General features: G+C 34.9%; 1 protein-coding gene across 6 annotated transcripts in view; it reads left to right on the top strand.

The window, feature by feature from the left end:
- SLC4A4 (solute carrier family 4 member 4) overlaps positions 1 to 12,204 on the top strand; it is a 343,107-nt gene extending 330,903 nt beyond the window's left edge. For all 6 annotated transcript variants that reach the window (XM_041724407.1, XM_041724406.1, XM_041724405.1 and 3 more), the window contains 4 exons: positions 642 to 803; positions 4,177 to 4,273; positions 7,053 to 7,132; positions 7,816 to 12,204. In XM_041724407.1, coding sequence (XP_041580341.1) covers positions 642 to 803; positions 4,177 to 4,273; positions 7,053 to 7,096 — 303 coding nt within the window. In that variant the 3' untranslated portion in view covers positions 7,097 to 7,132; positions 7,816 to 12,204. The remainder of the gene's footprint in view (positions 1 to 641; positions 804 to 4,176; positions 4,274 to 7,052; positions 7,133 to 7,815) is intronic.
- Positions 12,205 to 14,377: the final 2,173 nt, after the last annotated feature.

The following is a 14,377-nucleotide window of genomic DNA, read 5'->3' on the forward strand; positions in this document are numbered from 1 at the left end:
TCTCCAAGCCTTGATTTCCTCAGTTGTAAGATGGAGATCATAATATCTACTTTCTGAGTTTGTGGTGGGAATAAATGAGAAAATACTGCCTACGAGTTTAGCACAGCCTCTGACACACTGTATGTTTTCTGGTTGTAGTAGTGCTGGAAGTTGCCCCGTAGATAAATGTCTCTAGCATACTCAAGTACTGCCTCACTACAAGTTAGTTCTTTGTAGATGTAACATATTGTACATTGTACAGATTTTCCTGTTTTTCAAAAACCTGTATGCTGTTTTAATTTTGCATAATTATAAACCATATGCAGGTTGTTATTTTTTATCTTTAAACTCTCAGTCATTTTATTAAAATTCTGACATGGAAGAAAATGGTTTAAAAAATAATTTCACGTTGACATTCTAACTGAATGTGATCATACATTTCAGTGAACAAAGTAAGTTTTACTTCAGACTTTCATGACCCACTTTCCCCATAAAGAAAATGTTTATGGTCCAGCTAATATAAATCCATATAAGCAAGATGAGTTCTATCACACTCTAGCCTTATACATGATAGATTTCTACTGCCTTTCATAGAGTGGTATCAATACTTATGACTTCATCTGACTTTGTTTCTTTCATACTTTCTATATTTATCCTTTCAGATCTTGGCACTTGTAGCTGTCAGAAAAGGCATGGACTACCTCTTCTCCCAACATGACCTCAGCTTCCTCGATGATGTCATTCCAGAAAAGGACAAGAAAAAGAAGGAAGATGAGAAGAAAAAGAAAAAGAAGAAAGGAAGTCTGGACAGTGATAATGATGATGTAAGGAACTTTCCAAAATTCCAAAGTAAAGCTAAAGAAAGAAACGTGAAAAAAAATATATGTGAAACGTGTGTGTGTGTGTGTGTGTGTGTGTGTAAAATCCTTTATGTGAGATATATAGCTGAGTTCCAACAATATTCACCTGGCTGTGTGACCTGTCAGTCTTCACCTTCCTTTGCCCTTCATTTTCTTTCTTTAGTTCTTTATATTTTCCAAAGTTTTTCTGTAGCCATTAATATACTAATAGTGATAAAATGACTTCCAAAAAAAAAAAAAAAGGCCCGCCACATCTAAATAACTCTAATTTCCCATATCTCGGATAAAAATGAAATTTGCTTCATAATGTTATAACTGTATCTGGTTCACTATTGGTAATCCAGGATTTAAATTTGAGATAATAATTCAGTTTTATGTAATTTTAAGCCTGATGTGGACAAATACCTGTGACTTCACCTCCTGTGATCTATGTTTTCATTGGAGTAGGCTTTCAACCAAAGTTCTCTGCTCTTGTACTTCTCCTCACATTGAACTTTGCCATGATTTAAGGTAATTTCTCTGTAACCCTTCAATGAAAAGAAAAGGCAATTGGAGCTTAGGTTTTTGTTTTTGTTTTGTTTTGTTTTTTTTTACATAATTGTAGTAGTCAGTTCTGTAGTCCAGGTGACCCTCCTGCAATTGGGTGATTAAGTTGAGAAATAAAATTATTGCCCTTTTTTTTTTTTTTTAAATTTAGGAGACCATTTCACAGGTGCTCCAGTAGGGTTCTGTAATCAGAACTAGGGGAACAGCTGGGATTATTTAATACACACATGGGTTTATCTCAGTAGCCTTTTGAAAGGACTGCCAAAGTGACATTTCCTAGGTGAAGATTTGTTGTGGATTTTACTCAGTGCAGTATCCCCATTCTAATTGGATCCCTTGGTATACAGGCTTATAGTGGGAGTATAGTTAGGTTTTGGTGTCTACTCTGTACTTGATCATTTTGATTGATCATGCATACTTGTCCTTACTTTGATAAGAGCTCTTTATAGTACATGTTTTTGTTCCTATTTCACAGGAGAAAATTTAGATTGAGAAATGTTAAGTCATTTTTCTAAGCGTATACAACCATAGTGGCAAAGCCAAAACTCCAATCCAGGCCCGTCTGGTTATTTCCAGCTGGTCAGGCTGTCTGATTGTATTCTTTGTGGGGAATTTAGAAATAGTACAGTGAGGGAAGGCAACAGACAAAATTGGATTTCAGATAAATTGATCCAATAAAAAGAGGCTAAATATATGAGGTACATTTAGCTAAAGAGAAAAAGAGTCTCGGAGCTTTTGTGACTGTCATCATCCATCTTCAGTGAGAACAGGTGTATAGATTTTATGTTTCCAGGGATGACAGAAAAAGAAGCTGTGTTTGAATTACAATACAGATTAGGGTACACTGTTAAAAAGAATGATATGTTTAGGTGTTGAATAGAAATCAAAATTTGAAATTAATTTCTAGACCACTCAAGAAAAAAAGAGAAAAAAAGAATGGCTGAAATATTGACATAAATAAAGTAATATTTCATCTTGAATTTTCAAAACAAGTATGGCAGTTTATGTACATGGACACCAAACTTAAACTTTACTACATATTGCTAATATATGAACTAATATTATAGAATCCTCATCTCTAATAGTTTTTAAGAAAAAAAAATAAAATATCAACTATTGAGAATTTTTAAATTTGTGTTCTCTGGTGTGAAAAGTTGGATCAAATGAGCTCCTGAGAAGTTCTTCTAATTCTTGTTTCAATTTTTAATAAATTGTATTTTATTTAGACAATTACATTAATGATATTTACCATTTCCAGCTCTGTATTTCCAACAGATTTCTTGAAGATAATGTGTGATACTTGTTTCTTTTCTTTTCCTTTTTCTCTTCTTCCTCCAGCCCCCTTCAAAAAAACAAGCTTAAGTATTTGTCTTAGTGAACTCAAGCAGGCAATTTAGAGTACATGTGTATAATAAGTTCTCTGTGTTGAGCTCATTATTTGGGGGCTCTATAGTTGGAGGGTGGCTCTCCTAGTGTTCAGCTGGTAATCACGATGCTGGGGTCCATGTATAAAGAGAGCCACACAGGGGCATGGTGGTTAGAGAACTTTAATGAGCAGAAATAGTGAAAATTATGGCTTGCCAATATTTTGAGCCACTCAGTCATTTTTGGATTTGCCTGGTAGGCTATGATTAAGGGTTGGCTTCCAACCTATTCATCTATAAATGCTATTATTTGGGGGAAATGTTTGAAATACTGTGATTAAAATTTGTCCTTCTTGGCATCCTCATAAAGGTACATGCATGTGGCATCTTCATTTTTTTCAATATAAATGCAATATCTTATTCCTTTAAAATAATTTTGTGGCTTATTACTCTCTTCAGATTCACCTTAAAAGATTTTCAATGTATATAGTAGTCTGTATGTTAAGGTTTATTTTTTCTTTATTTTCTTTGACCTCTAGTTCTTTTTTTTTTTCCCCCTCCCATCTTTTTGCTAAAGGCTATTCTTTGGTGCTTTCAGTTAAGGGATGGATTTGATCTTTTCGGTCCAAACATAGACTTGTATTCAATATAATGAATTCTTTAAAAAAGGAAGGTGGTAATCCTATGAAAATCCCCTATAGTTTTGGCTTAGGTGACCTGTTTTTTCAAACAGCCCCATGAATAGCCTGATTTTGTCATTTTATTCTGGTTGTGATTCTTCTCTGCTTACATGACAATCATAGATACCTATACCTTCCTTTTGATTTTTATTTTTCTCATGTTTTGCTAAGTTTCACATATCTTTGGGAAAAGCAAATTGAAATGAACCTTTAATGTAAACTAGTTTTAATACAGTATTAAAGTAAGGGGGGGGGTAAGTTATTTTCAACTGTACATCGAGGGCTCCTTGATAGTGAATATTAGTCTTCTACCTGTCTTTGACGGAAAGTCTCAGACATGGAATCAGAAAGCATAAACGAAAAAAGAATTTCAAGACCATGTTATAGTTGAGGAAGTTTCCTAAATTTAATCTTTCACATCAAGATTATACACTTTACCCTACAGCAAACCCATAAATGTTTGCTGTTTGTGAATCCAGCTTATAGAAAGCCTTATAATTGTTTTAATTTGTAGTGATCTCTCTTTGGTGTGTTTCTAGTTTTAATTGATTTATCTCATTAACTCAGAAGCGTGGAAAGCAAATGTGAGAAAAATTGTGTAGAATTTGAAAAGTTAGCAAGTAAGAATGATTATATCAGAGTCCTTCTTAGTGTAAATGCTTATATGATAGCCTTGAGCAATAATGGGGGGTAGGGAGGGCTGTATAGTAAAAACTTTCTAAAAACTGTTGTACATTTCTTTCACAGTCTGACTGCCCATACTCAGAAAAAGTTCCAAGTATTAAAATTCCAATGGACATCATGGAACAGCAACCTTTCCTAAGTGATAGCAAACCTTCTGACAGTGAGTAGAACTAACCTCTTGCATGTCTGCTCAAATATGGTTTGCACGTGCGGAGAAAAAAACTTTAGAATTGTCATTTACATGAACGTTCCCTCTATTTTCTTTTCTGCTTTTCCATTTGGAGATTTACACTTAATTACTACAAAGTCTCATTTTTACATTCCTTGAGCTTAACTCTTCTTCCTTTGATCCATAACCTTTTAAGTTTTTGTTTGGTAGTGTTTTCTCTGATCCAAGTTATCACCAGTTTCTTTCGATTGCTAAACTCGTAACCATGTTTTTAATTGACCCCTCCCCCCCCCCACTGGTATTTAGAATTGCAGCTTATAGTACTACATCACTGTCTGTTTCTGTTTGCTTTAGCCAATGACCAAATGAGCTCAAGAGAGAAATTGCATCATGAGCCTCTAAATAATCAGTAAATCAATTTTCATATTCAGCATTTGGAATAATTATTATTTTTAATTAAATTAGCAATCATAGGGTGTCTGGGTTGCTCAGTTAAGTGTCTGCCTTCAGCTCAGGTCATGATCCTGGAGTCTGGCGATCGAACCCCATGTCGGACTCCCTGCTTGGCGGGAAGACTGCTTTGCTGTCTCCCTCTGCTCCCCTGCCCCACATCCCACTCATGCTTACATGCTCTTGCTCTATATCTCTCTCAAATAAATAGGTAAAATCTTTTTAAAAAAATAACAAATAAATAAAATAGTAATAATAAAATATTAATAGAACTTTTTAGGTATTACTTATAAAATATACGCAGTTTCTTCCTAATTTCTTTATTCCTTTTCTGCTGTTTCAAAAACACCTTTTTAACTGGACTGGTCTTTTTGGGCAATAGCTTGGTGGCTAAGGTGTAATGGTTTCTGACATATCTTTTCTTCTGTAATTGAGTTAACAGGCCACTTGAAAAAGGGAAAACCTCTGTAGTAGTGAATATCTCAAGCTTTTCCAATAGCAAGTAGCAATTGCTTCCAAACTACTTTCACTTTGGGTTCTCATTTGAAGAAAATATATTCTTTTAGATCCAGACTCACTTCAAAGTCTACTAATCTATTATGGCGAAAAGGATAGTTGAGAAACTTTTATTTCTGTTTGACAATGCCAGTTCAACTTCAGTAAGAGGTTACCAAGAAAAGTTTGAAATGCATGACTATTTATGAAAAATAGATGTATTACTTATCTGTTGCTATGTAGCAAAATACCACAAAACATAACAGCTTAAAACAACAAATATGTATTATCTTATATAGTTCCTGACATTCAGGAATTTAGGAGCACATGATTTAGGTGATTCTGTCTCCAGGTCTCTCAGAGAGAGACCTTTTGGCTGGGACCAAGCTTGAAAACAACTGGAACTGGGATCTGCTTCAAAGTTCATACAGAAGGCAGCAGTTGTTCAGTTCCCTGGCCTATGGGCACCTCCATAGGGCCCCCTCATGATGTAGTTTCCCCCAGTGAGAACAGAAAGAGAAACCAAGATAGAAACTGCTGTCTTTTATAACTGAATCTCAGAAGTGACGTGCTGTCACTTCATTGCTATATTCCATGAGTCACACACAAACCAACCCTGGTCCAATATGAGAAGGGGTTACACAAGGACATGGATACCAGGAGGCTCAGGGAGCATTGAGGGGTTATCTTAGAGGTTGGCTCACTGGGTTTAAAGAACGGTCAAAGCAATCTCAGCTTTGGTGCCAGTCAGTAACCTATAACTTGTAACTGAGGTTCATTTCTTTTCAGTTCTGTCAGTAGGATTTAGTTAATACTTCTTTTTTGAATTCAAGCTGTTCAAACCATATCCTGGCTTCATTTTTCCTTATATTAACACTAGAGCATGAATAGCAAAACGAAACTGCGAAAGGGACACAGCACATATGTCTTCTGTTGGCATCATGACCTGGTATAGCCCTTCTAAGCAGAGTTTAAGGCTACTTAAAAAATAAAAAATAAAAAAGCACCACCAGTTAGAATTTGAGGTTCATGGAAAAAGTTTATGGCAAATCAATTATTTAATGCTAGTTGTTATTCATTCTCTCAAAAGCCCCTTAGAAGGTTACATGGAAAATTGACATAATATTAGCAATTTACTTAAGCAAAATATCTTTGATCATTCTAACTGAAATCTTTTCTAATGTCATATTAATCTTTTATAATCCATGAAAGAACAAATAGTAGAGGTGCAGGATAATTAAGTTCCTCTCAATCTCTTTCTCCCTCACGAATAACAGCAGGACAAAACTGTAGATGCTAAAAATGAAAGGAAATCCAAGGGCAAGACTTAGGATATTAAGTAGATCCTCTAAAATTGATTGGCCTACTAGCCTTTCACGGATAAAAACAAAGTGGTCCATCCCAGAACACCTAGAAAAAATGAAGCTAACAGATTTTTATCTTCATCATATTACTTAGTTTCTTAGCTTAATACAATGTCTCTTGAAATTATCTAGGGGCCCCTGGGTGGCTCAGTCAGTTGAGCATCTGACTCTTGATTTGGGGTCAGGTCATGATCTCAGGGCTGTAAGATCGAGCCTCGCTCCGCACTCAGCCAGTGTCTGCTTGTCTCTCCCTCTGGTCCTCCCCCTGCTTGCATATACTCTATCTCTCAGATAAATAAATAAATTTTTTTTTTTTTAGAAAAAGAAAAAAGAACTTGTCTAAATTTGTCTCTCTCTTTCCAATTGTAATGCAACAATTTTTATGAACATTTTTATTTTTACTCTAATTTTATTCATTACCAAAGGGCAGTTTCTGATTTAAAGAAATTTTTCTTTTCCAGGAGAAAGATCACCAACATTCCTTGAACGCCACACATCATGCTGATAAAATTCCTTTCCTTCAGTCACTCGGTATGCCAAGGTAAAGGACAGCTCCGTGTTTTACATTGCTCTGTGGGATGATTGCCCCACAGAAATGTAGTCCATGGCGGATTATTGGCAGAACACCTTGTTTTCCTTCCTGTCTACAAGCTATCTTAAATTAGTTACCCAATCCCCAGACCTCACCCCAGCTTTTATGTAGAACATATTTGAAAAGACCTACTATACTTAGAAGTAATAGAAACTTTCAGTATCATTAAGGTAAAGCCCAGGATCAACGTTTGCTTTTATCATTTCTGACTTGAGGGATAATCACTGTTTTCTGGCAGCTCTCCAGTAGTTTTCTCCCTCATTTTAACACGGTTCTAGACATTTGACATCCTCCTTAATCTTCCAAAAAGCAAAATCTCTGAACATTTTCTTCATGTACATCTGTTAGTCTTTTAATTTCTGACAGTATCACCTACCTGGCAGTCCTCCTTCTTGATTTTTGTGGTGGTGGGTTTTTTTAAATCTAGGTATGAAATTTTTACTTGAATATCTATTTTGTACATTCATCCCATTTAAAAATATTTGTTTTTAGTACAAGGAGAGTAGATAAGTATTTAAAAGAACAGAGGACGTGTTCAGCTTCTGTATAATGCATATACATTTGACAGGCAAGAAAGAGAATCTGATTTACTTAGTATTTCTTTTCTCTTCTTTTTTCTCTTTTTCCTCTAGTCCTCCTAGAACTCCGGTAAAAGTTGTGCCTCAAATTAGGATAGAACTTGAGCCTGAAGACAATGATTATTTCTGGAGGAGCAAGGGAACAGAAACTACATTGTAACCTGTTTGTCTTTCTTAAAAGACTGTTTTTGTTGTTAACATTCTTGGGTTTTGTCTAGTTGTTTATTTTTTAATTTTTGTTTTGTTTTGGTTTTTGATCATTGGCCAAATAATATAGCACTCACTCTGCTTCTCTCTTGCATAGGTAAAATCAAGACAATAGTGCACTGTTCCTTAAAACATATCAGAAGAATCCCCTTTTCCTTTCATATTTTCAGATGTTCCTCTGACAACCAAATTCCTTTGTCGCTCAAGACACGCACAGACCCTGTCCTTTTCCTTTATTGAGCAGAGGGCAAAAGTATTAAGGATTTTGTAACACCTTTTATTAAAATATTGAAGGAACTTACAACTTTGGCTTTGGAGCTGTGCTTCTGGCTTGTATGTCTGTCTGGGAGAACAAGCCCTGACCACCAGGCAGCGCCCCTTCTTGCTTGTGGAGCTCTCCAGGACTGGAAAAAGTGCTGCTATGCTACCTTGCTCTCGCTTGTAAGCCCTAATTGTAGAGTTATCAAAAGAAGAAAAACTAAAGGTACTTTACTCCCTGTAGAGAAACTATTGCCATCATTGTAGCAAGTGCTGGAATATCCCTTTTTTCCTATGCAACTTTTTTTAACCCTTTAATGAACTTACCTGTTAAGTACATTGAAGAATATTTTCTTCGTAGATTTTGTTGTTTAAATTATGGGGCCTAACCTGCAACTTATTTTTTGTCAATTTTTTAACTTTTTTTTAATTACTGTAAAGAAAATGAATTTTTTCCTGCAGCAGGAAACATAGTTTTGAGTAGTTCTACCTCTTATTTGTAGCTGCCAGGCTTTCTGTAAAAATTGTATTGTATATAATGTGATTTTTACACACAAATACACACACACAAATACACAATCTCTAGAGTAAGCCAGAGGGCTGGATCAGATTAAAAACACCATGTTTCTAAGCATCTATTTTTCCCTTTCTTTAAAAGAAATTTGCTGTTCTATGAAGAGATTGGGGGAGAAGGAGAAGCTCCTATGTAATGAGAATAACTGATGTTTTGATAATAGTAATATCCGGGCATAGATGCTGATTGTATTACCATGTCGATGTCCTATGCAGTATTGTTAGATATTTTTTTTTTCATTTTGAAATATTTGTGTTTGTGTACATACTCTGTGTGTGGCTGGTGTACATATGTGCAAAGTTGGAAAGAGACAGAGTGAAGGTAGGCAATGGGCAAAGTTATCCAGCCTCTTGTGTCAGTTTTCATAAAACCTAAACCATGTATGAAAAATTATCAGAGGTCTAAGGGACTTACTATTATGTAAATGAGGGTAAATATATTTTATTGGCAGATACCGTCATTGATCCAAGAGCTCATATTTATAATACAAAACCCATAGGAATATTAATAGATAATTTACACCTCTATACAGTGTTTATGAGAATGCAGATAGATCTGCAGAGGTATATGAGGTATATATATATATGTGTGTATATATATACACACACACATTTTAACAATGCTCACACATGGTTTTAGGATGGAAAGGCAATTATTCCTTATGATTGGGACATTTAGAATATTTATACATATGTGTGTACATGTATTTCAAAGCACCATATTGAAGATTAGAAAAAAAAGAAAATTAAGCCTTTATTAACCAAATTTAGCATGTTATTTAAATGTAATGTTTTTAATAGACTGCATTATGTATTATGAATCTGCATTAAAAACATTTTAAATGCTAAAGCCATGATTTTGGATTTATATAGACATATTTGTAGTATATCTAAACTAAATATATATATAACTAAAACAGATTGTTGGAGGAATACCAGAAGCAGGATGAAACCATGTATTTTGGTTTCATAATATGCACATAGTAACTCCTACTCATTCTTACATTAATTAAATTATAATTCTGTCCTCTTAACATTTTGATTATAAAAATTTTATTATCCTAAATTAGCTGTTACTTTTATAGTATCTGATAATCTTAAAGCTTTAAATTTTATACAAATTAGATATAAATGACCTGTAATTTTTTCATTAAAATGAAAGCAGCAAATTACATGTTATTTGTTAAAACCTTACATGCCAAGTTTTGGCATCAAATTTGTACTTAATGCTATCCTTAAAATGATTATATAGTCTTGTTTTTTCATAATATAAAACTATAAGAAGCTTTTTCTTTTTCTTTACCAAGAGAAGCATCAATAAAATGTCTAAGAGCCACACATAATAAGTTTAGTCTAACCTATGATCTTGTTAAATTAAAGACATTTTTGTTCACTTTTATAAAAGCCCTAGATGTAATACTTTATTTTTCTGATCATGAATCAAATATTTGAGGATTTGTGCCTCTCTCCATCTCTTTCAAAGAATTCCTAAAGGAACTTAACTCAATATTTCAGCCTTTGAGTAGATCTAAAAGTTACCTGCACCTCCACTGATGATCCATATTCTGTGACAAAAGGTTGAAATTCATGATATGAATGCAGAACAGCACCTTCCATTTGCTAAAAGTAACAGTTAATATCATACCTTTTCAATATTTTGGAACCCATTTTAAAAAAAGGTTTTAAAAAATCATTACTTTCAGAGGAACAGAAGTAGTTACCAAACAAGCAAACAAAATCTGAAGTCCATACAGAGCCACCAAATAAATTATCTGTATTCTAACTGAATTTACTCATTTTCTGAGAACTAACCAGATTTTTTTGATGGTTTTGTTTCTATGTAAACTGGACGCACAGAATACAGTACAATGGCAATTTTTTTTTTTTTTACTCAGTCTCTTTCCCTGATGTGAATACAGAGACATGAAATATTCAAGTTGTTAGAAGAACAAGACTAAGTGTACACTCCCAAGCTGTCAAGAAGGAGTCCTGTGATTATACAAACTTACTGTTGAAGAGATCAGTAGGCCAAGAGTTGACCTTATCAAAGGAGCATAAAGGCCGTAGGTTTTGCATTTGAAAGAAAATCTCTTGGAGACACTGTTTTCCTTGATAAAGATCACTCTTTTCTACTGTGTGAGACAGTTACTTGGAATCCTAACTATTTTCTCTACCATGCACAGTGGTGATCCTGCCTCTTCTTCCAGTCAAGCAGTGGAGTAGGGGGTGGAAGATGGAGGCTTAAAGATGTACAAAAAAAACCCCAAAACATAAACCCTCTCTAATCAGCCCCCACCTCAAAGAGTAGGGGGTGAGGAGAAGTGATTATCTGCTGTGAGTAGAATTTGTGTAAATGTCATGCACATGCACCAACCCACACACAGAGTAAATCTTTTATCAGCTCTATATTGCTGTTTAATGCAGAGAATGATTGTCTTCCGAGTTTTTAGTTCTTTTTTTTAAACTGTGTTAAAGTACTTGAAATGTATTGACTGCTGACTATCCTTTAAAAACAAAACAAAACCATTTGAGTTGTATTACAGAGGTTGACATTGTTCAGGGATGGGACAAAGCTTTCTTCAATTCTTTTCATACCACTTAATGATTTTGGTGCAGGCACTTGATATTTTCTTATTTATTCCGTGATATTTCACATCCACCCTTCACAGCATGAGCATAAAGCCCAGTGGCACCAAGTGGCTGAATACAATCAAATGATATTTTATAGCACTTGACTGTCTGAAGGACCTTGGGAGTTTTCAAATGATGATTTCATTGAGCTTCATTGCAGCCTGAAATAAAAATGTTGTATGATAGATGCTAACAGTCAAGTTGCATTTTGACTGGAAATTTTGATATGACCTATTTCTTAGCTCATTTCTCTGTGCTCTATGGGTACATACAAAAATCCTGAATTCTGTTTCCCAGGCAGATCATTGCAACTCAGGGCTAAAGTCATCCAGTGAAACTTTTAGAGCCAGAAGTTAACTTTGTCCCAGTCCCACAATGTGAAAAGAGTGAATAGTGGCCTCTTTTTAGCCATTTTCATGGCTGGTACATATCTGTACACCTTACTTTTCAGAATTAATACGCACTTTCAGATATTCTTATTTTTATTCTCTTAAGTCTTTATTAACTTTGGAGAAATGATGCATCTTTTTATTTTAAATGAAGTAGATCAACATGGTGGAACAAAGATAAAGAACAGAAAACATTTCAATATATTACTAATAATTTTTTTCCAATATAAAACCTAAAATTCCTATAATATTATAGTATTTTACAGTTTTATGAAGCTTTCTATTGTGACTTTTATGGAATTAAGAGATGAAGAAGATGAGATATTTTAGCATTTATATTTTTCAAAATTAAATGTATACTTAAAATAAAGTAACTTTATGCATTTATGAGTGTCTAGTGCTTCTGTTCAACTCTTCAAATAATTATAAAGTGCCTATTATTTTACTCTTTGGGTGTTATAGGAAATACAAAGATTTGAGTAAATTAGAGTCTCTGACTTCAGATGGCTTTTTAAAACTCCAGGTAGGAGGATAAAATAAGTGGCCAAATTACATGAAATAAGAGATTGTAAGAATTATCTATTCAAGTATTGATGAAGTAGTATCATGCAAGATGCAAGGATTCAAAGCAAAAAAAAAAATATGTCCAACTAAGAACAGTGGAATAATAACTGATAAACAGATAAAGTAAATGTGGTATAGCTATACAATGGAATATTAGTCAATTATCAAAAAATGAAATCTTGCCATTTGCAATAACGTGGATGGAGCCAGAGCATATTATACTAAGTGAAATAAGTCAGAGAGATACAGATGCCATATGATCTCACACATATGTGGAATTTAAGAAAGAAAACAGGTGAAAGTATGGGAAAGGGGGAAAGAAAAAAGGAGAGAGGTTAATAAGCCATAACAGACTCTTAATGATAGAGAACAAACTGAGGGTTGATGGAGGAAGGTGGGTGAGGGGCAGGCTATGGTTGAAAGATATTAAAGAAGGTACTTGTGATGAGCCACTAAATATGAGTGTTGTATATAAATGATGAACCACTGAATTTGACTCCAGAAACCAATATTGCACTGTATGTTAACTAACTAGAATTTAAATAAAATTTTTGAAAACGCAATGGGATGTTTCATTGAAAAAGTAGTGTTGTTATTCTTCTTTTATAAAGTTAGTGAAGGGGATCCCTGGGTGGCACAGTGGTTGGCGCCTGCCTTTGGCCCAGGGCGCGATCCTGGAGACCTGGGATCGAATCCCACGTCGGGCTCCCGGTGCATGGAGCCTGCTTCTCCCTCTGCCTGTGTCTCTGCCTCTCTCTCTCTCTCTCTGTGTGTGTGACTATCATAAATAAATAAAAATTTAAAAAAAATAAAGTTAGTGAAGTATAAAATGCCATTTTCTTGAAACCAAGATGATACATACAGTCATGCGGGCTGTGTGGTACAGTTGGTTAAGTGTCCAACTCTTGGTTGTGGCTCAGGTCATGATCTCAGGGTTGTGAGATCAAGCTCAGCATTAGCCTCTGTGCTCAGTGCAGAGTCTGCTTGAGATTCTCTCTCCCTCTGCACCTCCCCCTGCTCATGCTCTCTCTCTCTCTCTCTCTCTTGCTTGCTCTCTATCCAAAATAATTAAATCTTAGAAAATTGCTAAGCATTGAGCACTTGTTAAAAAGAATTATTCAAATGAACAAAATCTTGGAATGGTACTCCTCAGAAGATACATAACACATACTTCTTCCTGCTGGACCTAACCAGGCTTCCATGTATTATTTACAATTCTCTAGGAAACTTCAGTTCAGCCCCAAGTTATAATCAGAGAATGGTGGTTGGTTGAGGCAGGCAGGGAACAAATGAAGGGGATAAGAAGGAACCATTGGTAGCAGTAAAAAGTACACTGAAAAAAAAGGTAATGTGACAGAGACATTGACTAGAACAATCTTTCAACCTGGCAATTGAATATAGAGGCAATAGCTCTGATAGTGGTAGTGGTGTCGAAAATGGGGTTTGGATCTTATTCCTGAGCTGGAAGAAGCACAGAAGCCACACTCAGAATACATAATAATATGGAAGAATCTGATTAATATTTCAATGTACCCATAGAGAAGTCTAAATATTGTCATGTATAACAATAACTAAGTCAAGAAATTAGGATCAAATTGTATTTATGTTATGGGGGGAAAAGGGGCACTTCAGCAGCTCCTCATTATGTAACTTCACCTGCTTGACCTACCTGAGAATAGGGAAGTAAAGTGCTGAGGCCTCTGAACTACCAAGCTATGTGTCTCAAGGTCTAGGTACCACAGCTGGAACACCATAGTTCCGAAAGAAGAACTCAAATCCTCCCATGGGATCTATTTACACTTATTATATTCAAAATGCTTGAATAGGTTAAGCTTGGTCATCTGTGGCTTTCTCAGAACATAGGACCTGAGCAATAACAGGGAAAGTTACTGATAGGAAACTGAGTTAGCAAGAATTAATAGCTTCAACCTGGTAGGAAGAGAGAAGATATTTTTACAACTATAAAATATACTTAAAAATTTAAGAATCAGGCT

This window comes from Vulpes lagopus, chromosome 12 (genome assembly GCF_018345385.1).
Source record: "Vulpes lagopus strain Blue_001 chromosome 12, ASM1834538v1, whole genome shotgun sequence".
Lineage (NCBI taxonomy): Eukaryota > Metazoa > Chordata > Mammalia > Carnivora > Canidae > Vulpes > Vulpes lagopus.